Source organism: Eublepharis macularius, chromosome 9, assembly GCF_028583425.1.
Source record: "Eublepharis macularius isolate TG4126 chromosome 9, MPM_Emac_v1.0, whole genome shotgun sequence".
Lineage (NCBI taxonomy): Eukaryota > Metazoa > Chordata > Lepidosauria > Squamata > Eublepharidae > Eublepharis > Eublepharis macularius.
The window spans coordinates 107213599-107241576 of NC_072798.1; the positions used below are offsets into that span (position 1 = coordinate 107213599).

The 27978-nt window shown below is 47.9% G+C and overlaps 1 protein-coding gene across 1 annotated transcript in view; it reads right to left on the reverse strand.

Moving 5' to 3' along the window:
- Positions 1–27978, reverse strand: part of TM7SF3 (transmembrane 7 superfamily member 3) — a 38419-nt gene that overhangs the window by 3354 nt on the left and 7087 nt on the right. The window contains exons 2-11 of the mRNA XM_054987906.1: positions 19576–19736; positions 18416–18566; positions 13169–13289; positions 11615–11786; positions 9765–9942; positions 8000–8086; positions 7213–7293; positions 4787–4939; positions 2705–2802; positions 751–913 (exon numbers count right to left, since the gene is read on the reverse strand). Coding sequence (XP_054843881.1) covers positions 751–913; positions 2705–2802; positions 4787–4939; positions 7213–7293; positions 8000–8086; positions 9765–9942; positions 11615–11786; positions 13169–13289; positions 18416–18566; positions 19576–19736 — 1365 coding nt within the window. The remainder of the gene's footprint in view (positions 1–750; positions 914–2704; positions 2803–4786; positions 4940–7212; positions 7294–7999; positions 8087–9764; positions 9943–11614; positions 11787–13168; positions 13290–18415; positions 18567–19575; positions 19737–27978) is intronic.

Below are 27978 nucleotides of genomic sequence, written 5' to 3' on the forward strand. Positions count from 1 at the left end.
CGGAGCTGGTGGCAGCAGCGCGAGTGGCTGGGAAGCCACCCACGCCATTCTCCTGCCCCACAAGACAGGGGGCGCCCAGCTCCTGGGGTTGGCAGCTGCGCCCACTCTTTGGCGGCGCCAGGGGCAGACTACCCCCCCTGCCCCCCTGTCGATCCGGCCCTGCTCTTATACTAGGACACAGGAAGAGAACACTCTTTGTAACCTAATCCTCACAACAGGGAAGAATAGGGGAAGTGACTCCAGGCTTCCTCTAGTAGCTGCTTACGTGTCTGTAATGCTGCCAGCCTCACACACAACCCCCAGTTTGACCTGAAGCCCCCTGCCCAGGACTGCTTCACGACTGTGCAGGATCAGAATTACCCTCCTACGCCTCGTCCTATTGCTACAGCCGAGTGGCACGGACGGCTGGGTCACCCGAGGCAGCTTGTGCTGGATGGGGCCACTTTGAAGGGCAGGCGGGAGATCCCATCTGAGTGTTACGACCGCTCAGGAGACTGACGCTGGCAGGGCAGAATCCTCCTCTCACCCTGCAACTACCTCTCAAGCGCCAGTTCTTTTAAGCGCAGTGAGTTTTTACTGGGGAGGGGCAGCATTCAAAGCCTGTGGCCTTTTGCCTGCAGTCTGAAGAGGCGCAGGTCAGCAAGCGTTCCCTCAGTTGTGTATCAAAGCTCTGTCTTTCCAAGCATTCACAAGCACTAAGAATGGAAGAGCAAGAGTGCTCTTCCCAAGGTAACGTCAAGACTTACTCACCGTTAGGCTGAAAGGGAACATTGGAGTAAGCTCTTCTGAAGTCATTGTTGAGAACTCGCCGGAGGAGGTTCACGCCAATGTACGAGAGGCTGGTATACAAGTAGCAGGCAGCAGCCAAGACTAGCGTGTAAGAGCCTAGGATGCCACAAGCCACGATGTTCAGCTGCAAAGAGAAATCCGTCGTAAGGTGTGCCTGAGGTTTAATGCGCTCCTCAAACAGGTTATAGCCCGTTTTCATAGGGCTACTGAGGATGTTGGTTCTCCACTCAACATCTGTTTCTACAGCAATCGTTCTGAAGTGGAGACAGCTGAGCAGGGAAGAGATCTTAGTGGGGAGCTCAACGGAAATGCTGACAGTACGAAGAATCAGCAAAAAAAGGCAAAGCCCAGTTCCGGGACTGTTAGGAAAGGGACTGAAAATGGAACTTTCAGCAAGATCAGGGCGGTTTACAGATTGGGATGACGGCAGACGGAGCGGAGGGCTTGTCTAGTTTGTGTTTACTTCATTTGTACCCACCTTTCTCCCCAACGGAGACCCACCGCAGCTGACATCATTCACTTTCCCCCCGCTTTATCCTCACAACATCCCAGCGGAGGGTGTGCGGCTGGCCCAAAGTCACCCAGAAAGTTTCCCTGGCAGAGCGGGTCTCCCAGATCGAGTGTGACCTTCTAACAGCGACACCACACGGGCTCGCCAATGAGGAGAGTTTAGGCCACAGACGGGGGCGGGGGGGAGACGTATAAAATCGTGCAGAGGGCGGGGAAGGTGGACAGAGAAGCCCCCCCCTCCCGTCCTCTTAGAAGTTACGGGTATCCAATGAAGACAGTGGTTAACGGGCTCAGAGCAGACAACAGGAAGTACGTCGTTAACTTGTGGAACTTGGGACATAGCGATTACCATTCACTTGGGTTGCTTTAAAAGGGGGGCGGTAAACAGATCCACGGCACAGTAGCCTATCAATGGCCACCAGCCTTGAGGTCTAAAGAGAACCTCCATATTCCAGCGGGGGGCGGGGGGGAGAGAGATTCTGGCTTCTGGCCCGTTTGTGGGTGCTCCAGGGCACCCAACTGGCCACATGTGAAATGGCTCGCTGAACCCGATGGCTCGCTCGTCTGGTCTAGCAGGGCTCTTCTGGATGGTCACGATTAAAGAGGACAAAAAGCTGCTCCTGGGAACACGGCTGCTCCCTTGCAGAAGGGCAGGAAATGAGCACCAGCTGATTCCACAGCCAAGCAGACGAAGCCCGCATTTTTCTACCAAAAGGTCGACAGAGCTCAGCACCATCCAGCCATTCAGAAATTCAATGCAAAATAGAGCAATGAGGGGGAGCGGGGGGGAGGTAACATAACAGAATTAGAATCCAAACATCACAGGAACAAAAAAAAATCACGCCACCTAAAATGAAAAGGGGAGAGAGGGGGGCTGGCCTCCCTCCCTGAACGGAAGATTCCTCTGTTGTGGTGCCACAGCTGAAAAGGCCTCGGCTCCAAGCCTGGACGTCACCAGGAGCAAGGCTTCCTGCTGATTATCTTAAAGGCAGGGGAGAGGGAAGAGATAAGGGAAACCCGAACAAAAACCCACCAGCTCCTACAAGACATTTAGGCTGATCCTGCACTGGGCAGGGGGTTGGACTAGATGGTCTGTATGGCCCCTTCCAACTCTATGATTCTATGATTCTATGATACTGATTTCAATATGAGCTTTAGTGAATCACAACTCACTTCCTCAGATATGGGTGAGGAAATGAACTCTGACTCATGAAAACGCCTACCAAAAGAAACGCTGTTTGCCTCAAAGTAGCCACCAGGTTTTTATTTTGCAAGAACAGTGTAACAGCTGCCCCTCTGAAATCATAGGGGAAAGCACCGATTAAAAGTCAGTTACTTATATGGTTCTGCTCTTACTTTCCCCAAATGGTTATGGCAAAGGTATTCAGACAAAAAAGTTACTTACAACTAGAGGACAGCCAACAAATATGACTGGAACCATCAAGGCCACACAACAGAACGTCACCCAAAACACAGCATCGTCCTGGAAAACGCTGTAGTCACCTGGAAAGCACCAGATTCATAACATGAGTCAAAAGTAGTATTCTGTCTGCGCAAAGCCAAAAAAAAAAACACAACCAGAAAGGGAGGGAGAAGGGGAGGTTTCTCTCAAGAGATTCCCCTCAGCAAGATCCACAACCCCGTTATTGTACAGAAGTTCAGCCACACCGACTAGGCCAGGGCCAAGTGGCTGTAGAGGGTTTATTTATTTTTATTTCTTTAAAGTATTTATTAGCTTCCTTTCCTCCAAAGGTGCTCAAGATGGCTTACAATATAAACACAAATCTATCAAAAACAGTTACAAACAGAGGTAAAACACAGCCCACATTTTAAAAACTGTCTTAAATACCTCCTGAAACTAGAGAGTGAGGGGGCCAGACACCCTTCCCGGGGGGGGGGGGGCTGTTCCACCATCATGAGACTGCTACCCAAAAGGCCCTCTCCTGGGTATCCCCCAACCGAGCTTCTTTGGTTGACGGGACAGTCTGTAGGGCCTCTCTGTGATCTTAATTCCCAGGCAGGAACACGCAGTAGAAGACCGTCCTCGAGACACACCAGTCCTAAGCCGTGTGGGACTGCAAAGGACAGCACCGAAAGCCTGAATGGGGCCCAGGAGAGGGTCAGTAGCCAGTGTAGCTGCTGTAATATTGAGGTCACTTATTCCTGATAGCTGGTCCCAACCGGCAGTCTAGCGGCGGCTTCCAAACAATTTTTGAGAGCAGAGAGCATTGCAGTACTCCCGCTGAGAAGTGACTAAGGCGTGGAGCGCCGTGGCTTGATCTGACTGAACCAGGAACAGATACCGCGGATGCACCAGCCAAAGCTGGGCAAATGTGCTCGGAGCCACTACAGCCACCCGGCTTTCCAGGGTGACCCCTATTCCTAGACCGCGAGCCAGACTTCTCGGGGGGGGGGGGTGTAACCACATTAGAGACAGAAAAGATCTCACACCGCCGTTCAGCCTTTATACTAACCCAGGGAAACTCTGTCTCATCCGGATCAGCTTGTTCACCCTCATCCAACCCATGACTGGCTCCAAGCGCCAGTTCAGAAAATCAACAGCACCCTTGGAAACAGGTGGGGAAAAGGCAGAGCTGGGAACCATCTGCATATTGGTGGCACCGCAGCCCCAGCCTCCTGATGACCCCTCCCAGTGGCTTCGTGTAAATATTAACACAAGGGGGACGCAATATGTCAATGGCCGTGGGGTAGAAGGGGAGTCCCCTAGTACGACCTTCTGAGACCCGTCACCCTGCCAGGACTTGAGCCGTCACAGCACAGCCCTGCCAGGGCTGAGAGGCGACCGTGGTCGGTGGCACCGAAGTCCACTGAGAGATCCAGCAGGACTAGCAGGGTTAGGAGGACACGTGTCAGAAACGCACTAAGCATCTCAGCTCCCTGCCACACGGGGGAAACGAGTGAGGTTTAGAAAGATCACACAAATGGACATTCATATCCATTCGAACCTCATGATCGGGATTTAAATAATACAAATTACTTTAGTGCAGAGAGGTCCAATGCATTTACTTTTATCCACAGAATGTTCTGCTTAAATGCCACCTTTATACACTTACAAGTCCCCATTTTAAAAACAGCAGCAGTTTTGCCCCATAGAAAAACAGCAGCATCTTTCAAGTCTGAAACGCATCACAACAAATTAGAACAGGCTGGTGGCCGCGGCAGTTCCATTCCCGCTGCTCCTCTAGTGTGCAGAACTGGACTGAACCTTGGCCAAGCCTAGAGTTGTTCTATCTAACACCGCACACGAGAGGACGAGGGGAATCCATGAGCACAGCAAACGGACCGAGTGAGCCGACTACATTACGTCTACATTTCACTACCGTCTGCCATGCTGTCCAAACACAGGCTTAGCGAGTGAAGATTACAACTGGGAACCGAGTTATCCACATACGAAACTTGATGAAATATTCACATTTTTCTGGGGGATTAAGAGAGAAATCACGGGAAGCGATACCGTGTGACTCACCTAAGGGAGTGAAGAACATGGTCGCTGCAACCAGAAAGCCCAGCACGAATCCTACAACCAACATGCAGAGGAACACAACGCCAAATCGCCACCAGTATGCTACCAAGAGGAGACCACCAACAGCTCCAGCAAGTGCTGTACACCCAAGATCCACTGGAAAGGAAGGCAAGGAGGAGGAAAGCAAGAGGAAGACAAACCGTTTACAAACAGCGACAACAACAAAAATCAGCAGCATACAGGCATGTTCGTCTTCACCCACTCCCAAGATTACAATCTAGTATTTCACACTACGTTATATATCACTGTGGTTAACTTGAAGAGATCCATCACAGCTCTTTGGAAACAGACACACCCCTCTACGTGGCATCCGTCAGCGCAGCAGGGACAGGTCCCGTGTTGCTTGAGGAACACGCAGAGTAGAGAGCCATGCCAGCTCCCATCACAAGCATCCACGCAGCACTGCTGTGGCAGCTTTGTTTACAGACAGCTGGATAATCCAGAACTACCTGCAGCTCAAAGGAAAGGTGATGGGAATGACGTATGTACCAGAAGCTGTCCCTCTAAGAAATTATTTTACATCCGCGCGGATACAATTGTGTATTCCAAAACAGAGCCACCAGGTGGCTGCAGAGAGGCCTGTAGATCTCCAGTTCGGAGACAGCTTTGTCTTGCTTTTTTAAAAATAAAAAGTAAAGTGGTGTTAGAGCTTAAGAAACGCAAAGCTTCACTTCTGCACTTATTTACATAGAACGATATGACTTTTGCAACTGATTTGCATCCACATGGACCTCACCTCCCTGCACCCTCCCCCCGCTCCCCACCTATATATATCTCTGGTCTGTTTCTTCATCCCCTCCATGCATCTGACGAAGAGAGCTGTGGCTCTCGAAAGTGTACGCCTCAATAAAGTTGGTTAGTCTTAAAGGTGCTACTGGACTCTTTACTGTTTTGCTACTACAGACCAACACGGCGAACTCCTCTGGATCTCATTCTGCAGCGTTTACTTTCTTGCACAATTTATTCCAGCGACTGCTGGTCTCGGCTGAGGGTCCGGAAGCTCTGTTCCCAGCCACTGGAAGTCTTATTCAACGACCCCTGTGGTTTATGAGATTCCAGCAGGCCTTGTCCATACGCTACAGAAACCAAGGGGGAAAAGCTTCCTCAGTAGAACTGCACCAAACACAATAAAGGAAGCGAGCCGAAAAGTATATTGCCCTATACACAGTTTTACAATAATTTACAATGAGGAATACACCAATGGAGAGCAGTTTAGTACATCAATATTAAGAGCAAGAAAAGTTCCATCAAAATTCTTCAAATATTCAACAGGTAAGTGGTTTTAATAATCACGTCGCTGTCAGTTCGTGTTATTTCATCCCGAAATCCATAGGAGCCGTTTGGAAACAACGAAGAACGCTGAGTGGCAACGAGCTTACCGGTCCAATCCTATTTGGCTCGTTTCAGGAAAAATCCTTCATCAGGCCACCAACCTACAATTTATCATTAAAAGTCCATCATAGACTGTCTCACAACATCAAATAACAGAACTGATAGTGCTTTTGAATATCAGTTCTGTTATTTGATGTTGTGAGACAGTCTATGATGGACTTTTAATGATAAATTGTAGGTTGGTGGCCTGATGAAGGATTTTTCCTGAAACGAGCCAAATAGGATTGGACCGGTAAGCTCGTTGCCGCTCAGCGTTCTTCGTTGTTTCCAAACGGCTCCTATGGATTTCGGGATGAAATAACACGAACTGACAGCGACGTGATTATTAAAACCACTTACCTGTTGAATATTTGAAGAATTTTGATGGAACTTTTCTTGCTCTTAATATTGATGTACTAAACTGCTCTCCATTGGTGTATTCCTCATTGTAAATTATTGTAAAACTGTGTATAGGGCAATATACTTTTCGGCTCGCTTCCTTTATTGTGTTTGGTGCAGCGCTTGTCCATACGCTGCAAGCAAACCTCTGCCGCCATGCGGGCTAGAAACTTGCCCTTCTAAGACAGTATCAATATTCTTGAAACAAGATACCCCACACTCTGTTCCTTTTCTGCACTATTCCTGCTGCTATTCCACAAAGACCTCGAATTTCTTATTTTAATTTAAAAGTCGCGTCAACAGCTGCGTTTCGTTTTCTCCTAGTGAAAAATACCAGCAGCAGCGCCTGCTGAAGGAGACCAGCGCTCCCGGTCAAGCAGCCTTCATCTACAATGGGCACCCCCAGACCTCGCCTGAGAGGCCGGCCCCAGGAAGTCCGCCTTAAGGACTGCTGTTCAGCGACCCACGCTGGAGAAGCAACAGCATGGGGGGGGGGGGAGACAGCCTTCCACCGGCCAGATTGCCAAGAGGGCACCTTCTCAAATCAGGGGCTTTAGGCTGGTACTTCCAGACAGGCCCACCCACAAATCTCTTCTTACCATCATAAGGAAGGTCAGCTGTTTGGGTAATTCCAATGAAGAAAAAGAAGGCCACGAAGATGAAGCCCATGAAGAATAGATCTAAGAGGGAAAGCATTAACCTTTACTGAAACGGTGTGTCAGGAAGAGAGCCTGTGTGGCGTAGCGTGGTCGACCAGGTTCCAACCCCCGCTCTGCTGTGAAGTTCAGTAAGCGGCCTGCGCCACTCACTCTCTCTCAGCCTAAGCTGCCCCACAGGGCTGTTGTAAGGATTAATTTAAGAGAACGAAGGTGCTCGGGAGTACATGGGGGAAAGGGAGGGACAAAAATGCACTGAGAAAGTAGATTATGAAGCACAAACTGGACAAAGCTCCACGAAGAGCACCTCCTTTCCTCCTTACCATCCAACTCTACTCTTGCGGAAGCCAGTTCTGGTTGGTCCTTATACTGGGTTGGTGCAGTCAATCGTTCAACTACTCCCAGCACACGGGCACAACGGCATTAACCCCCACCCAAAATCCCTGTCGTGGCATGAGTCTCTGCTCCGAGTTTTCTTCTTGCCATCATGGACATGTCCAAGGCGAGGCTGTAACTCTCCCAGCAGCCGACAACCACACACTCTTTCCCCACTGCAAGGATGAAGCGGGTGTACAACCAGATTTCAGGGGCAACGCAGGCCGCTGCCAGAATATTCTGATTTCGCAGCAGAGGATGCCAGCTGAGCTACCCCTACGGGACCCCAATTAGGCAAGTTAAATCATGGAGGGAGCAAAGCCCGTGTAAAGCACAGCCGTGCCCTCATAAATACCGGTTTTCCAGAAGCGGTGTCCAAAGAAACAGACGAAGAGACCAAGGACGGCAAGCATGGTAAAGAACACTTTGGTGGAGAGTCTTCCTACAGAAGGAAAGAGAAGCATGGGCTGAGTCCCGCTCTTCACAGTGCGGCGCCAAGCAAGGCCAGAGCGGGCATTTCCCTCCAAGCAACCACTGAGAACCACCTTCAGCCCGCCTGCTGGCTGGCCACCCCCACCCGTCCAGAGGATGTTTCGAGACAAGGTTTCTTCCATCCAGACAAGATTATACAATTGGAGAACTTGCGAAAGAAAAGGGCAACTTCTTCACAGGAACTATGATCTGCCACTCAGTGAGCAAGTCTGGAGACCTCTCGTCCTAAAAGCTCCTCCTGCCCCAACTTCCACAATCACCGTATTGGTGATGAAGTCTGAACCACAAACCGGTTGGCTGCCTCTCAACTGTCTGTGTGTGCAGGTCTGAAGGGATCACTACGCTTGTCCCGACTGGCCACTCTGTGAACAACGCCAAGAGCAAGTCAGCCATCCAGAGTGTTCCAAGGGATTCAAAGACAGCTTTCAAGGGATCAAACCAGACATACAGTTTGAATCACTCCAACTTGGGGGGGTGGGGTGGGGGGAGAAATCAGCTTTAAACGGCATATAATAAACAGCCAATGAAGACTTGATCACTTCAGGCCACCTAAGTTTGCCTGTTTCCTTCATGGAACTGAGACGGGCCACATTAGCAATACTGCCTTCTGAAAGAGACCCTCCTGTTAAAATACAGATTGTATTAATACAACCGCTTCATTCAGGACTGAGAGCCAGCATCTTTCTGTCTCTACCCACAGACTTCTTCTCAGGTTCTGTTGCCAACATACAAAACAATCCAGTGATTCCACCCAAGGCAGGCGAGTCAGTGTTTTCACCCAGAAATGAAGCCGGTCTGACCCGAGGCGACACTCTCGGTATTGGCCGGATAGAGGCAGAAATGCATCTTGCACAGCATCTCTCCCAGCTATGCTGAATTTTATTTTTTATTTGACAAAATTTATATCCCGCCTTTCTACCCTCATAGGGGCCACCAAGGCGGCTAACAAATGAAAACACATATAACAACATCACATGTTAAAAGCCATTTAAACCAACAAAAAACACATCATTAAAACAATTAAAACCAGAGCTAAAATACATACACAAACATAAGAACAATTCAAACATTGGCAGGAAGGAGAGATCACAAAGGGAAGGCCACCCCACCCCGCTAAAGTCTTCACTCACTGGGGCAAGAGGAGACAACAGAAGGAGGCACAGAAATATCTCTGGGGAGAGACATCCAGAGTTTTGACGCCACAACCAAGATGGCCCCCTCCCAAGATGGCCCTCTCAGAAGGTGGGGACACCCAAAGCAGGGCCTCAGGAAATGACCGTGGAAGGTTAGGTAGGTTTGCTAGTGAGACTGACTACTGCTAGGTCAACAGACGTAGCAGCCAGCTATAGAAGTTGTACAGAAGTGTGCACCATAAGGCACATCTTTACTTCCCAAGAAAAAAATGCTTTCCTACATGCAACCCCAACTACAGAGTATACCGTATGGGGGGTGAGAGGACAGTTCTGTACGCCAAGAGCTGGTTTTTGATTCCTAATCCAGTAAGTCTGAATCTCACTTATAAAGAAGAGTTGTAAAGTAGTACCCAGGTAAAACATCCCCCACAGGATTTGGCAGAAACTCTTTCTACTTGGAAGCTATTTTCTCTTATGTTCGTTCTGTTAACTTACTGAGAGAGGCGCAGTTATCAACCACAGCATTCAGGTTACAGGCATACGTGTGGACAGGCACATAGGCAGCTGACGTGTTCCACAGCGGATCTCTCACTATGACATTGTAAATCACTCCTTGTCCAGGGAGCGATGAGAAGTACAGGTCCGTTTTGTCTTCACTACTTAAGATCATTAGCTAGAAAGAAAAACAGATCAGAAATGGGGCCATCAGTTAGAGAAACCATTTCTAATCCCCTGTCTCTCTCCCTACATTCCAGGTGGAAGACGTGTTTGTTCTCGAGAGTTTCATCTTAAAGCAAAGGAAGAAAGAATCCAAGAAATCCAAGGAAGTCACCTATTTTATAAAAACCATTGTGCACAATCGTATTTGAATTCTGTCCTTCAAGGAACAAAGATCGTACGTGGGCCCATCCCATTTTACTGTCCCAGGCCACTCAGACGAGGAAACAGGGACTCACCCAAAGTCATGCAACTATGAGCAGAACCACAAGTGACAAAAGGCACAGGTTGGACACTTGTCAGCTTCCCTCAAGTTTTGGCGGGAAATGGAGGCAGCTTGGCGGAATGTTGGACAAGTGACCGTTGAAAAGTCCGTTGGACAGCAGTCGGAGAGCCAAGCTGCGAGACCAGGATGCCTACATTTCCCATCAAAACTTGAGGGAAGCTGACAAGTGTCCAACCTGTGCCTTTTGTCACTTGTGGTTCTGCTCAATATAAACCAGATGTTCAGGGGCCAGGAGTTTCAAGCTTACTACCCACTATTATTGATGGCTGCTAATTAATTCTCCCGTTGCACAAGACGCCTGGGACACATTAGGAATCAGGTGAGGGGAGCAGTCGCTTCTCCTTCCTGGTAGAGGGAAGACCCCTCCAATTCTTAACTAGGTAGAACAGGAATGGATATTTTAGCAAGGTCAATTAGAGAGACGATGGCAAAATGATTTGTGTCTTGGTGCAAACTTGACACTAAGCAGACCGCCCTGCCGGGCCTCAGAACAGGACCTGGATCTTGGAGGGTGGCCAATTCGAAAACTGAAGAGCTCCCGGGCAGAAAACAGCGTTGCCCATACCTGTAACTGAGTGTTCTCTGTGCAGACATGCATGGGGGAAGAAGCAATCCACGAGACCTCACAATAAACCCAGGCAGTTCATGCCAACCAAGCACCTCAATGGGGTCACTCACAGACAAGCCAAGGGTTTCCACAGACACCAGAGACCTTCCCCAGTAGAAGGAAAAATATTACTAAACTAACTAAAGGAAAAAGCCTACAGCAGCAGCCCAAGAACTGAAGAGGGGAAAGGGAGAAATCAAGCTGCTCAAACCTCCAGGAATTTATACTACCCTGGAGGCGCAGATTTTCGTGACAGGGATCCAAATTGTTCTCCCTTCTCACAATTCCTTGCAGGTCTTTGGTTTCTAAATCTTCATTGGCAACTGGGAGGAACGCCTGGGACGCTGAGCATCCCAGACAGTGATCAAACGCTCCCCAAACGCCACTAATTTCTGCAGCATCCGGAGCAACACTTGATAGTTGCAATTCAATGGACTCAGTTCACAGTATATGAAAGGAGAAAGATTTGACTTCACAGTCTGACAAAGAGGAAAATCCAAAATGCTGCAAAATCTGCATCCCGTCTTAAACCCCGTTTTTGCAACCGAGTGGATTACACAAAATGCAGTTTGTTTCACTAAGGAGAGCAGGGTTGTTGTGAAGATAAAGTTTGTGGCTGCGGCCTACTCTATAGGAGCAACAGAAGCCCTCAACATAAGCCTCTCCACTGAAAAGGATCTTTGACAGCTGAGACTGATGTCTCCTCCACACAAGGCAAAACCACGCGCTACTCACTCTGACGCCATTCGCTCTGATGTTTTGTACTTCAGTCATCCTCCTCATGTGGCTCATAAAAGCAGCTTCGGACAAATCATTCTCTGGCAGGAAATACTGATAGATTTCATAGTACAGCCTCCACCTCGTGTCCCTGCCAGTCCCAGAATCACATGACGGAGGGTTTGCACCTCTAGAAGATGGCAGAGTATTTATTTAAAGAGAGGTAGCATGATATTTTCACATGGCTTCAATTTTCTGAAGCTGTTTAGCATTTGCTACTGTCATTGCCCTCAACACTCCACCAATGTACCACTGGAAAACCACTCACATGAACCACATTAGATACATAAAAATAAACAAATAACTGCGCTTATATACTGCTCTTCTAGTCAGATTAGTGCCCCGCTCAGAGTGACGAACAAAGTCAGCATTATTCTTATCCCCACACTAGAGCTAGAGAGCTTGGGCTGAGAGGAGCGGCTGACCCAAGGCCACGCGCTGAGCTCACAGCAGCAGCGGAATCTGAACCAGCAGTCTAACCACTTAGCCACCACGCTACAGCAGCTATTAGAAGTAATGACCTAACATTTAGGAAACTGGGTATTTCTCTGGGATCGCTGCTGCAGATCCTTTAACATCTCATCTGCAAGTAATTCTGCAAAAGTTCTGCTTTAAGAAAGTGGAAGGCAGAGGCCCAAAAGGCTTTGAAAGATTCAGACAAAAACATCCTCCCCACCCCGCCCCGCCCGCTTAATAGAAATGCCGCAAGTTCTAATGAAATATTTTCTCCATTGGAATGAGAAAAATGCTTTAGATTTGAATCATTCAAAGTGTATAGGATAAGACTTGCATAAAACAACCTAAGGCATTAGATGACAACTCTTGTATGTACTGTATATAAATGCAGCATGTCCATATTGCTTAACTGTGACTAATTCTGAACACAGTTGATTTGTAATGTTTAAGATGATAATACACATGAGGAATTCAGTATTAAAGATAAACTTGATATTTAATTATGCTGTTAGTTCTGTTGTGGAAGTATGAGACTAGTTTTGTCCAAATAATACATTCTTATTTGCTACAAATTCTGAGATCTCCAAGAATTATTTTTCCCACTCTTGATACTTGTGCTAAGGTAGCACAGCTTTCTCTAACAGAGGAATAGAAAACAAATTTTCAAAGAGTCATTTGTACAAAACAGAACAATTTTATATATTAGCTTAAATGTTAGGTGTTTTGTGCTTTTGAGGCAGATAAAATAAGCTCAGCTCTGATAAGTAAGTTTTCATGTATTTCAATTGCTCCTAAAATTTCTAGTCCCCCTCCTTCATGGCTTCAGGAATCCTGCAAAAGTCCAGCAGCACCTTCACAACAAACAGAAATCCTAAACATTTTACATATCTAGCAGGGACACTGGGCTAAAGTCCCAATCCCCCTCTACACAACACCTACATATCGCAGGTGCTAATATTTGTTTTGCCTCTTAGTTGACCCCCCCCCACACACACACACTTTTATTATATCCCTCTATTGTAAGATTTTTTGGTAATGAAAGCTATCTGCAAATACCTTGTATATCCCAGATTTGCTGGGGCAAATTTAATGTGTGTCTCGGCTAAGTTATATTCTAGATAAATACTGGGATCGATTTCCAAGTCAAACTCCAGATTACAGCCTCCAGGGATTGGATCTAGATAGAAACACAGACAACGGTTAATGTCAGGAAGGAAAAGAGAAGTCACTCCAGAGAGGGGAGAAAGAAAGGGGAATGCATGAGACTGGCTCCTGATTGGTGAGTTGTGGTCTTACAGGAACACAGCACTGGAGCTTGGCCCTGGAGGCTAACAACGTTAGGAGGAAACACAAGTAGTTCTGAAAGGGAGTTCCAGGCATGGAAGACCAGAAATGCAAAAATATATAGAACTCTTTATATCCATAGTTGATTTCTGGGATGTTCACAATGGTTCCAGTTGTCACCAGCCCAAGCATTCTGCCAGCTCTCACTGGATGTTCTCCAGAAGTGGAGCTGGAACTATTCCTGTCCATCACACTCTCCTCCTAGCCAGTGTCACGGCAGTGGCCTATTTTTAGGTCTCTACTAGCAACAACGAGTTCTTTAACTCCCTCACTGAGGACTAGGCACTTGAGACTTTCAAAATTTCTTTTCATTACCTCCTGAAACACCTTTTTTTCTGTTATCTCTGTATAAACACCTTGAACTGTGGTTGCCCTCAGATAGGTAAAAAGGATCTTTATAGTTGCCAGAACACTTCTACCTGTTCCACCTGTATATTCTTTGGAATGTCTGGTCATTTAATCCCCTTACCTCTCCCCTCAGTTGAATTTGGACTATCCCATATGGGTAATATCTGTTTTCCCTCCCCCATTTCCATACATGCATACAGGATCAGCCGTTTCCTGTTAAAATATGGTGTGACCCCCTTACACACTGCCACCCACCATAAACCAACTTTCACAGGTTTGGGGACTATACAGGCAGTTAAGGGCAACCACAACTTGCCACCTGTTTATTGATCAGGTAGAGAGCCCTGACCCAAATCCACACCAGGTTCTCTCTCTCCCCAGAGGCTCCACCTAGGCTTGCCAGGTCCACTTACCCACCTGGTGGGAGGGGAGGGAAATCCAGTACTCACTATTCTGAAGAACTGCACAAACAAAGCACACACACGCTCCTAGCACCAACACGATGGCATCATTTCCAGGAATGACATTGTTGTGCTGGCCTCAGGAATGCTCCTGCACTTCGCTTGGGGACGATTCCCAAGGCTAGCGTGATGGTGTCACTCCTGGAAGTGATGTCGTCACACCACACAGGGAGTATGCCCACTGCAGATTTGCCTGGGAGGTATTTTGACCCTGGGCCCGTTCCTCGTGCCTCTTCCCACCCCCTCCAGCCAGGAAAGTGGTGCCGAGGGGAAGGCTGGGAGCAGGGGATCCCCTGCCCCCACCAGGGGACTGCCAGCCCTAGCTCCACCAAACAGGTAGCTTGTTACTTATATCCACTTCCCCTCACCCAGCTACTGTCTAGGGCTATTAGGAGAAGGGAACTCAGTGTTTACTTTCCCTAAATTTATGCTGTCTCCATTTAGATTAAATATATTGGCTCATTTGTTGTGAACAGAGTGTTTGAGGTTTGCGTATGTGTAATTGTCTTGAGGTTATCAGGTTGTTCTTTTTCTTATTTGGGGATAATTGTACTGCATGTGTCCTGCTTCACCCCCCTGGGAACATTTCTTCCATGATCCTTCCTCTCTGAGGTGTTTTTGTAGTCATGTTGCTGACACCTCCTGTATTATTTTTATCCGGCAGGCCACTTTCTGAAAGTCTCCCCCTGCATTTGAAATACTTTTTCCTTCTTAATTCTCACCTCGTCAACACCAACATATCCATGATTTAGCACCTTCGGCTACTCTTCCTAACTCTTTATCTCGTTCCTTTACTAGTTTCACTATCTCTTCCTCAATCTCCTGTTCCTCAATTTGAGCTCTTAGCTGGGCTAACTCTCTTTAGATCTATTCTAATTTCTTTTGAGCTGCCATTTTGGCTAATGCAAATTTGCTTTCCCTTTGTCTTTCTTCAGTTGCCAGTTTGGCTAATGCAAATTTTCTTCTTTTTGCACTGTTAGCTTTGCTTACTCAAGTTGTTCCTTGCTTCTCTGCGTTTCTAAAGGATTTTGTTCTCACTCAACTTCATAATTATAGCTCATGGCTTTTGAATCTGCCACTTTCTCTGCAGCTGGCTTTTATTTTCAAATCAATTCTTTATTGCTATTCGGCCGAAGCCATTAGCCATACAAACACCAACAAAATATAAACTGTACACTTGAACATACCCAATTCACAAGACACAGCTCAACATTATCACTTTAAACTATCTAAACTCATGAAAATCTTGTTTCTTTATCACCGTGGCTAAAAAGGAAGCCACCATAACAGAGGTTTGATTGTCAAGAAAGTTATCAGACAATAGCACTGAGATTACCCAAGGAAGGAAGGGAAGGTTTTCTTTTAACATAATAGGAATAATAAATCTCTCTCTATCCTTACTCCATTTAGGACAGAAAAGCATTATATGATCCAAGGTCTCTAACTTTCTTTGTCCACAATCGCAGACTCGTTCAGAAAAAGGGAGTCCAGAGAAACGTCCAAAAAGCACTTTGGAGGGAAAGGAGTTAAGTCTAGCCAATGTGAAGGCTCTGCGATGAGCTGGAATCTTTAAAGAATAGCAATAAGATGGAATAGCCTCTGGAGGTGAAAAGTCCCAGGGATAAGCCCGAACATGTACGTCTGGCTCTCTGGAGTGTACTACTGTAATCGAGATCCTTTAGCTTTAATTTTATAACTCTGTGGGCCTCATTTGTCTGTAAAGACGTTATATTAATATCCAGAATTTTTAGTTTCAGGTTAATTAAATTAGTTCGGCTACTCTAATAGGTGTCCTGAGGGATCAGATGTGAGAAACCTACTTTCCCTGGGTTATCCTTATATATTTCCTTGTTCAAGAACAGCTTGAAAGCTGTATTCCATGCTCTCTTCTCAATTGAGGGTTGGGCGAATTCCACCCTAAGTGCAGTACCTGCTACACATCTCGGGCTTTTGTTTTCTTAGGTATCATATTAGTGACAACTCCCTACTAGAGATGGGCACGAACTGAAATACGAACCAAAGTTTGTGACAAATCAGGCTGGTTCGTGGTTTGCAAACCAGTGGCTCGTCAGAGCCCATTTCTGATGAACTGTCACGAAATTTAGGCTGGTCCGTTTGGTCCGTTTTTTGGTTTGTCACTGCAGACAGCCTGGCGCCGATCAATTAGTTTCTTCGGCAACAGGGGATGGACTTCCTGAAGACCTTCTGCTGACCCAGAAGTGGCCTTCTGCTGGCCTGGAAGTGACGATTTGCTGAACTGGGTGTAATGTTTTCACGAACCAAATAAACCGGTTTGCAAACCGAGGCAGGTTCATGAAAGTTCGTGGTTTGTGAAATGCAACAAACCACGAACCGCACAGTTTGCTTTTCTTCCAGTTCGTGCCCATCTCTACTCCCTACATTGTATCCTTTTTGATTTTACCTCAGGAGTGTCAGATCTTTTTGCCACACCTGTTCTGTTTCTTTTAAATGCTCTGAGGTATTTACTGCAGCTCCTCCTTACATTTTACCATGAACTTTTACCTCAGGAGACCAACTCCTTTTTTATTAATTCACACCTTTCTCTTTCTGTGACCCTCTATACAGCACCTTCTTACAATTAACTTTTACCTCAGAAGGGCTTTGACCACACATTGAATTTCTTTTCACACACACACCTACAGGTGTTCTCTACCTTACTCAGTCTTTTACCTCAAGAACACTTTGGCTTTGGGGTTGTCTCCCACTGCTGATCCAACACTTTTAAGTGACACCCTTTCACACTTCTGGAAACAAGTTTGGGGCTTCACTGGCAGTTAAGCCCAATCACCACATACCACTTGTTATTTATGAGGTAGAGATCCCTGACTAGGGATCTCAGGTGCCCCCTGGTAATGGGCAATCTCCCAGTGGTGTACTTCCGGAAGTGATGTCATCACAGAAGTGCCAGGAGTGAGTGTGCAAAAAACGACACATAGAAGGCACAAGGTAAGTGCCAGGTCACCCTCCCCTACACAAACTGGAAGGGTATAGCGACCTGGCAATCCTAGCCCTGACCCAAATCCACATAGGTTCCCCTCTCTCCTCTTCTCAGAGGTTCCACCAGACAAGTAGCTAGCTCCCTATATTCACCACTTCTCACCCAGCTACTGCCCATTGCTATTGCAGAAAGGAACTTCAGTGTTTACTATGTGCTGCCACTATTTAGTTAAATTAGGCCCATTCATGACCAGAATGCTTGATGTGCATATGTATGTTATATTCCCCTCAGCCAACAATTTCAGGCCAGCCAGGCTTAAACAGACAAAACTTATTTACAAGATGTACAACACTGAATGAATTCAAAACAAGTGTTTACAATGTTCTTTAAATAAGTTGTAACTCCACTCTCTCAAAAATCAGTGGGTGGTACAATGCAACAGTTGTCATTAGCCAGTTTCCTCTGCTGCTCTCCTCAGAAGCTTCTTAAACTTTCCCCTGCTCTCACCAACTGCCTTAATGGGTTCCAACTGTCACTAGCCCCACCATTCTGCCAGCAATCATTGGCTGTTCCCCAGGAAAGGTAGAGCTGGAACTATTCCTCTCCATCAAACCCACGGATGATTTCTAAGCAGTTCACAGTGGCAAAGTCGGAGGATGCAAAGAAAGTAATGGGAAATCTTGGCAGAGAAAAAAAAAAGGAGGAGTAAGGCCTTGGAGACGTTTAAAAAGAAGGATGAATAAAGACAACCTGCACATGGAGTAGTGATTCACGCACCATGACAAGCTATTTTTTGTTGCTGCAGGAACAAGCCTGGCAAGTCCTTGGGCTCCTAAACCAATCCTGACTTGTCCACAGCTCAGCCATTAAAAAGAGCTGCTTCTGCAGCAAACCATAGCTTTTCATTATAACCAAACTACAAACTATGTTATTCTCTTCTCTTTACAAACAAGGATTAATTATCAAGCTGCACACAAGGGGATGGGAGGTCGTAGAGAGTGTATAAGGACATGGATCCCCCAGTCTGACACCAAGTACAAAGCATGCCCATATCTCAATTTGATTTCCCAGGAAAACCTCAACTCTAGTAAGAACCAAAAATAGAAAATTTGAAATGTCTATTTTACACCAAATTAATAGGACAGCATTGTTGAACAGCAGCCTAAATGCAAGGAAATGAGAAAGACGTACCTCTTTCAGTATAGGACAGAGACACAGCTGAGCTCAGCACCTGATCGGCATCCACAGCTCTCAGATACCAGGTACACACACTCTGCTGAGGCTGAAGGAGGGAAACCAGCCCTCGGTCTGCTCCACTTCCAGAGCTGTTCATAGAAAGTTTCTGAGAAGCAGAAGAAATGACTACTTATAGAGGGACAGGTCAATCTCTGGAATATACTGGAGGGTGTGCCCATTCCACCTGAAATATTACAGGTTGTGGGAGCAAATGTCTGCGTTGCCACTTAAAGGTTACAGAAAAAAAACTGTGAGAGCCATACCCCCCCACCAGGACAAACAAAGCACAGACACCAGGACCTCTGGCCTCTTGTCTGTAACAAACTGGGTTGTGAAGTTGGAAACTGAGCTTCCCAAACTGTAAACATGCAGACAGGCCTGCAGTATGCCCGTTTCCAAGAAGAAATTAGGGATTAGCCCTGACTGATTTGGGCCCAGAGGGAAATTTTACATCCCTGTGTGCAAACGTGTTTACTTTCCTACTTCATCTTTGAGGTATAAAATCAAGTCATCTTGTGACGAAAATTTGTTCCCACTGCAGATCTCAGGGGTGTGGAGGGAATCTGTCAAGATCATGAAGTTGTTCAGCCACTGCACCCCTGAGAAAGCCAACCCCAAGCTTGCTCTTCCAGAAGGACTGGAAAGATTACCATTTTGTGCAGCTTTTTCCCTTCCCTTGAGTTCTCAAGAACAGTTTCTTCTCCGGTATGAGTGGAGCAATTGTCAGGCTCTACCCCTGCACCCTCCTACACCACACTCTGTTCTCCTCTAACAGAAAGTAACATACAACCCAGCACCAGACTGGATCAAGGGGTGCCCAAGGTCTCCCTGAAGCGATCTTTACTAGTCTTTCGATCTTCATGCGGCCATTCTCTTTGCCCAGTTATAGGGGCAGCAGGTATTGCACCATGTCCTATATTATTTTCCAACCAGCAAAGGGATGAAGAAGATGTGTCCAAGCTCAAAACTGACACCCTTCAGACCAGGGAGAGAGTAGCTACAGAAGCAGAGCCCGCATTGCAAGACACTAGCTGCGAAGGCAATCAACAGCGTTTTGCAGAGTGCGATAAACACTGTGGGTGCTAAATCACGTCAAACAGCAGTGTTGCAAATACCTTATCAAAGGAGATTGTTACGTTCTTCTGATGGGTGTGGATCTGAAAGATAATGACCGTCACATTGCTGGCAATATTTCTCAACACTGCTTCAGTTGGAACGGTTCTGTTCAGCAAGATGGTCTTAAATTTTCCCAAAGAAAGCTCAAGCAGGAGAAAATCTGTGTTCAAAAGAGGGAGGGAAAAATTACCTACGAGCTGTCTTGAGCAGGTGAAGAAACAAAGGAGACTAACAACAGTTTGGCTGCTCCCACACTAAGGTTTGCCAGATCTGGTGCACCTTTCTCCCCCCACCCCCGCCCTCCCCTCACACCCGCCTTCCTGCCCCCACACGTACCACCAAAAGGGGGTTTGGGTAGCAGCGACACTGCAGTATCAGGACACCCTCTGCTGGTGGCAGGGGGAATGGCAGCATGAGGCGGCACCACGAGGAGGATTCATTGCAATGAGACCACTGTGGGGATCAGGCCCATGCGGCAGCAACCTTTGTCACAGACAGACAGCTGACCGAGGACTGGGGTGCCATGAGCACTCCTCCGTGAGAGGCAGCCCGCCTTCCCTAGTCATGACTCATGAGCTCACTGGGTCGCAAGTCTGCTGGGAGCGAAGACCATTTTGCTCCTCAGCCCTGCTGAGGTCAGGATCACAAGAGGCCCTCATATGACCTCAGACTCACACTTGGACAGCTGTTGGGACTGGTGAACCTTTCACCACTTCAGACCCTCACCTCAAGCCTTACTCCGAGTTCCTGCCTGCAGAGGTGAAGCAGGCAGCAACCAGCGCCAGGGCTTTTCTCAGTGTGGCGCCTCATCTCTGAAATGCCCCCCCCACCACCACTAGAGGCTCACCTGGTGCCCATCCTGTGGTCTTTTACGTACCAGGCTGGCACATCCCGTTTTACCCAGGCATTTAACTGAAATTTCATCCCATCTGTTAAAAGTTCTTCAAGGCCTCTTCTCTGTGCTGCAGCTGATGTTTGTTTATTCTGCCGAGACTTTCCTGGTGGTCTTATCACTGCTAGTTTTAGGATAGTCTTCTTGCAGAAGACGATTGTTTATTGCGTTTTACTGTTAGCAGTCCCAAGCAGGACGGGGAGAGCTGTGGTTATCGAAGGCTTATACTACATAGGAATTGGATGGTCTAGCTGTTTTACTGCTGCAAACTAACAGGGCAAACTCCCTTGAAGCCTCACCCAAGCCAACTGACCCCAAAAGGACACCAAAAGGAGATGTTTACATTTACTAGCAAAGGAATGTTTTGGTTGCACCCTCCCTTTCCCCCCCCTAACTGCATCTTCTCTCTCATCCCCTCCTCTTCTATATTTGACCAGTTTCTGTACTATGCATCTGACGAAGAGAACTTGATTCTCGAAAGCTTATGCTATAATAAAATTGGTTAGTCTTAAAGGTGCTACTGGACTCTTTTTGATTTTGCTACTACAGACTAACACGGCTAACTCCTCTGGAAGCAGGACTCTGGAGAGGCAGCATACAAATGCACAACATGAACCAATCTTCCAATCCTGCGCTCTCTCGTCCTCGTTCAACCCCATGGCCCAGCTTGGAGTCATTACTGTAGGGTGACAGCAGCCATCTTGCCCCAGAACAAGAGCACAAGATGCAGGAAGCAGCAGGCCACAAAGCCCCCATGTGAGCTGCCATCACCGTGCCAGGGGTGGTGCCACCGCCCTGCCCAACCTCCGAAGCACTCCTAGAGTTGACGATGCACCGCCCCGTCTTCCCTTCCCTTCTCTCGAATGTTATGCAATGCCAGATCGGAGTGCCACAAATCTGCCCACCTGGCTGCATTTTCAGAGGAGGATGGAATTGACCTGGCTTGCATGACCAAGACACGACTGGAAGAAAATGACTTTGTGTCCCTGTACCAGCTAACTCCGCCAATTCACGCAGCCCTCCACCAACCCCGCACAGCTGGCAGGGGAGGCAGTGCGGCCACTGTGCTCTGCGAGACTTCCCGCTTCTGCCGACTCTCGGTAAAAACCATGGCAGGTTCCTCACATCGGGAACTACGGATAGCCTGGGCATTCTGCTAGTCTACCAACCACCTAGCTCCTCAACAAGCACCCAGACAGACAGTTCTGGGGGGCTTCAACATCCATGCTGAATGTCCCACACCTGGGCCAGCTCAGAACTTCGTAGCCCCCTCGGCAGCCCTAGGCTGCTCTCGTATTGTGGCAGGCGCCACGCATGAAAAGGGCCACGGCCACACCTTGAACTTCATCTTTTGCTCTGAGCCTTTGAAGGTGTCATGGCCCAGTCTGAGAGTGAGGTCTCCTCTGGAGGAGAGGAGCCTCGTGTAGCCAGCCAGGACTCCTCAGGAGAAGAGGAGCCCTGTGTAGCCAGCCCTAGCCCTGATTCAGCAGAAGCCAGCAATCAGGAGCAACAGCTGCTGGCTGATCAGAGCTTGCAGCCAGCAGCTGAGGCACCAGCACCCTCTAGCTCCTACACCACAGGGGAAGCTCAGCCAGGGACTTCTACAGGTGCAGCGCAGCCAAGAGCCTCCACCCCCCCAGGTTCACCCACGCCCAAGGAGCGCCGCAGGCAGCGCCAGAGACTGGAACTGCAGGAGAGACAGCGCAGTGCTCGCCTCTTGAGCCAACGCCAGCTGCTGGAGAGTGACGATGAGTAGTGTCAGGATGGAGCCCCAGCAGCTGGCTGAAAACCACGCCTGGCTATAAGAGCCAGTCTGGAGGAACTGCCGGGCGTGGAAGCAACGTGTCAATTACTTGCAACCACTTCCTGGTACCTTGCATCTCACTCTTGCCTGCACCTTGCCTTGATACCCTCGTGCTCTGACCTACGGACTGGACTTGGCTTGGATTTTTGGATCTTGGACACACCCCTGGCGTTTACCTTGGGCTCTGACTACAGACTGGACTTGGCTTGTGACTCTTGAACACTCCTTGGCTTCGTGTTAGTACCTGGGCTACCAGCTTGGGCGGGCCCAGCCCATGACAGAAGGAATCGGAAATTCAGCCAGAACCATGGACTAGCCATTTCCTGGTGAAGTCAAGGGTGAATATGGCCCTGATATCCCACAAAATATTGGGGGGGGGGGCAGCTAAAACGGTCCACCCATGAAGGCTCACGAAGGCTCTTCTAGTTTCCAAAATGTGCTGAGGGATTTTAGAATGTCAAACTCAGGCTCGGCTGAAACTGCGGTAGAAGCCGGGAATCTAAAGCTCCTGGAAGCTACTGACGGGATCACTCCTCGCCACCCCCTCCCTCCCTCCCTCGCAGAGGAAACCAGCCCCATAGTTCCCCACAGAGCTGGACCATCTCCTCCCTCATGTTATTCTACACCTATGTAAAATCTTTAGGAGAACTCATTTGCAACTATGGAATTGGATGCCATCAATAGGCAGATAATACACAGCTCTGTATCTAGTTATCCAAATCCCCTGGGGACGCTCTAGAGGCACTGAGTCACAGCTTGACAGCTGTTGTCAACTGGCTGGAAGCAAACGAATTGAAATTGAACCCAGACAAGACAGAAGTGATGCTGGCTGGAAAAGCAGAGCTCTTGAAGGTCATCGTGCTTCCATCCTTTGATGAGGTTGAGTTAACCCTGGGCGACTCAGTTAAAAGTCTAGGGGTTATACTTGATCCAGGACTGCTGCTAGAGAAGTAAATGAAGCTGCAAAAAAAAAAAAGCCCTTTTCTCAACTCAGACTAGCCTGGAGGATGGCCCCCTACCTTGACACAGCTGATCTGGCCACCTGGATTCATGGCAAGGTAACATCGAGACTTGACTACTGTAACGCCCCCTACATAGGTCTCCCCTCGAAGCTGATTTGGAGACACCGACTGGTACAGAACACTGCAGCTCGTTTACTCTCAGGAGCCAGACGGAGCCTGCCTATCACTCCTATTCTGCAGCCACTCTCTTGGCTTCCCATCAGTTTCTGGGCTCAATTCACGGGCATGACCCTCACATTCAAAGCCCTTCATGGCCTTGGCTGCTCATATCTATGCAACCACCTCTCCCTCCATGTTCCACCACGACAGCTTCACTCATCTGGACAGGGCCTTCTGTAGATACCACCCCACAGCTGGGCAAAATCCACAGCTGCCTGAAGACAAACTTCCTCTGTGAGCCCCCACCTTACGGAAGGGCCTGCCTGAGGAGGGCAGGGAAGCTCCCACTCTTGGTTTCCCACAAACTGTGCAAGACTGAGTTATCCAGGAGGGCTTTCTGCCCAGATGACAGGGTCATGTCATAAGCAGCTCAGGCAGACGCACTGGCAGGGACAGGGTCTATATGCTGGGCAGTGTCTGCCGGTACAGACCTAGGCAACCGTATGTGCTGCATTATGAGGTTTTAACACAAGACAACTGCTGCCGTCGCTTTTAACTCTATGTACATTACCATGTTGCACTCTGCTCTGTGCCTGCTCTGCAGGGAGAGTGGACTAAAAGTCCAAAAAAATGAAAATAAATAAAATAGGAAGCTTTCAACCTTGCTAAATATGCCATGAAACTTTTGTTTCTGAAAGATTTCATCTCTATGCTTGGCTTTATGTTTTTTAAATTTTCTGCTACCATACCATACTTCGTCTATTCTCACTAAAACAACCTGTTGTTCATTACAGTACTTTGCTCAGTGAATGTCCCTGGTGTTGATTATATTGTATTTTCACTTGCACCGTGTAACCTGTCTTGGATCTCAGTGAGAAAGGCAGACTCTAAACAAATCAGTAACTTGCTGGGAGGAGGAAGGAGGCCTTCAAGCACTCTGTAAATCAGTGACACGCATGCAGTGGCTCGAGAGCCACATGTGGCCAGCCTGCTACCTGTGGCTCTTCGGAGCACCGTTCCCCATTATGGCACCTGGTCCAAGTCTCAGGAAAGTGGGCAAGGCCCTTGCCTGATGGAGTTTTTGGTTGGCAGCTGGATCCCACCTTGAAACAGCCGCCCCCAAAGGAATGGGTAAGCCGCAAGCCTCCCTGAGGTGCAGGCCTCATGCTAGGGATGAGAGTAAATGTGGCTCCTTCGGTTGATGAGAACTCTGCATGCGTTCTCTGTGAGCCACCGAGTGAGTGCCGCTGCTTTAAAGCTTCCAGGAAGAACTGAAGTCTTCTACGAGACAACCATTTCCTGATGTTTCCTACTGCGATGAACAAGTGCTTGGTATTGGTAAGTATTCTGCAATATTTTGACTAACATCTGACTCCGAGAGGGAGGGCAGGAAGGGTCACATCAGTGCTTAGTTCTCGTGGCCCCTTCTTACATGACCAGGACAATGCCGATCACCACCTCGCGGTCAAGTAGCAATTTTCCCCAGGCCAGTTTGGCTAGGGATCCTGATGGTGTTTTGTCGTCTTCTGGGCATGCAGCGGGGGGGGGGAGGGGAGTTGTGAATTTCCTGCACTGTGCAGGGCGTTGGACTAGAGGACCCTAGAGGTCCCTTCCAACCCTATGATTCTGTAATTCTTTAAATGTCATTCTTAACCTAGGTGGCCCTGTGACCTGTACTTCTGTTTGCTACAGCTGCTTGCCTCGTGCATTTTGGCTCCCAGGTTTGAGGGATCTGCTTTCTTACAACACTAAGGGAATGTTAGTGAAATGACATAACCTAGAAAACAAAGAGATTCCAGCCAGCTCTGTTGGCCCATAAAAAAATTCAAAAGGCTGAGGGTGGAATCCAATATGAATCCACCCAGCACCCTCAAGTCTGTTCAGAACATCTTGCAGGAGACAAAACCTTAAGACTACAACCTGAAGTATTTCCTCTCTCCCTCCTTAACATCCTAACACGAAGTTTGCATAGACCTCGAAAAGCTCATAAACTGTCACGTGTCATTTTGGCTGGTAATTTAAAAGTCTATTTATTATGTGGCTTTCCTTCTTAGAAAATAAGATACTGCATTTCTTGCCTCTCTCCAAGCAGGTACAGCTCAAAGAAAAAGACTTCCTCTACCTCTTCAAAATGAGACCACAAAGTGTTGTGTGCAAACTAAAGCCTACTCTACACCCAGCAGCACTCCTACAAATGTTTCCTATCTCCCCCCCCACCCCCCCACCCCCCATAATGGAAACCAGGCAAATTAACAGGGCTTTCATAAGGAGAGAGACACCCTTGTAAGTCCTCGGAAGTCAGTGGGCTTAGAACAGGGTAACTTTTTAAAAGCAAGCAAGTGGCTTTGACGGCACCGTCATTATTTCCTCCACAACATGGTGCAGAGGGGTCAAGCCCCACCTACATCCTCCCCTATGCCACAGAGCACTTAGGGCGTAGCTGACTGCTGCCCAGCACCAAGAGGGCACCTTCCTCATATAATTCCTTCTTGTGGCGATACAACAAGCACCCCAGTAGCCTCCAGGCCTGCACAACTTGCAAGAGAACAACCCCCACACAACTCCGTCTCCAACCATTTTCTCCAGCCTCCTAATTGCCTGTTGTAAGACCGCAACAAATTAGAGGGGAGGGAAGGGTGCCCCTGCCATGTTTTGTGATCTGTTTCATTTTGTGTGTCACATATTGCCTCACCAAACAAGTATGCGAGCAAGCATTACTGCCCCTTTCCCCAGAAGACCCACCAGCCTGCAATGCTACATCACCCAACTACACCTACCACCCAGAGAATTTTACCACTTTTCTCAGTTTCCAAAACTGGAAACAGTGTGGCATAGAGGTTAGAGTGTCGGACTGTGAGCAGTCCACCTAGCTCTCTGCTGTTTAATACCTGCTTATGATTGGGAGAAACCATAAAGTCTTAAATAATGTGCTTTATGCCGCTGTAGCAAGCTGCCTAGCTCGGCAAAACACTGCCAGCTCCTGCCTGGGAAACTGGAATGCACATGCCATGTGAATGGAACACCGAGTGATTAGGTGCCATCGACTCTGGCCCACCCAGCCTCGGAATGTGCAGCCTCCTTGACAAGAAAGGCGCTTGAGGGTCTGTCCTAACCACTCCCCTGGGACATTCCAAACTCCTTTTCCCCACTGACTACAACCCCGGCTAAAATCCTATCCAGCAGTCGAGGACCATCAATCATCTCCGATAAGTTTAAGCTCTTCCTGGGAACACTTAATCAAAACTCTAAATTCACCAACCGACCCCGGAGACACTTAATTAAAATTGTAGTTCCTTTGTCAAGCACCGGGAACAGGTGAGCTAACTATTTTGTCACACCCCAGCATGCCAATCAAAGCTATTTATGCCTTTTGTCCAACCCAGGAGGCAACCATTAAGGTCTTTGTCTCTCAGACTGGAGTCACCCTCCAGCCTCACGGCCCATTTTGCCCTAGACAAATCGTGCGTACTTACTTCAATCCAAGTGCTATACCCTCAGAATTCTTCTGAGCCTCCTGGCAAGGAAGGCTGGCCATCTGAGCCTCCCTCCTCTGCGGACATCTCTACTCCTCTGACAGGTAACTATTACCTGAATCCTACAACTATTCCCTCATTTTCTCACTGCTTTTCCTAAGACTCTTGTGTGCCTCTGATTTGTATATATTTCCCTCTTGCCATGTGTGAATTTCTCCTTTAAATAAACGATTCGTTTGGGAAAACACCCACCTAGTCAGTTTCTGCAGGGAAGGGACCTGGTATATGTTGGTGAAATATCTCGCTTGTTACCGCCTCGCAACTTTCTTGTTTGCTAATTCCTCCAGCTCACAAGGAGACCCATCCAGGTAACAGGACTAAGATGTGGGAGGCCGGGGTTCAAATCCCCAGTCTGCCATGGAAGCTCAGCGGGTGACCTTGGGCCAATCACACACTTGCCGTTTAACCTACCTCTCAGGACTGTTGTGAGGATAAAATGGAGAGAAGAATGATGGGAGTCACTTTGGGGGCCCCAGTGGAGACAAAGGTGGGATACAAATAAAGTAAATAATAAAAATAAATAATACATAATTAGCATGGTATAGCAGTTAGTATCTGATTAAGATCTGGAAGACCTGGGTTTGATCCCCAGTTCTGCCATAGAAGCTAGCAAGTTGAGGGGCTTTGAGCCAGTTAAACACCCTAAGCCCTACCTACTTGCCGGGTTGTTGTGAGGATAAACTGAAGGAGAGGAGAATGATGTAAGACGCTTTAGGTCCCCACTGGGGAGAAAGGCGGGATATTTACAAAGGAAGCAAACCAAAAAGCCAGCTAAGGATTTTTAAAGCTGCTGATGCAGCTGTGGGGTCGCAGGCTCCCCTGAGTAGTGCTTTGAGAGATTTCAGCTGTGCAACAGGATGGCTGTTTATCCATGCAGCCACGAGCAAACACTTCTAAAAAGAAGTCAAACAATTCCAAGCAACGCTGCCCTGCTATTTCCAGGCCTTTCAGTATTCTGAAATCACTTATTCCTTAAGGAGGTGGCACTCCAGCTATCCAGCCATTCACGAGCAAGAGGAGGGCGGGCACTTTCCTTAAAAAAAAAAAAACAA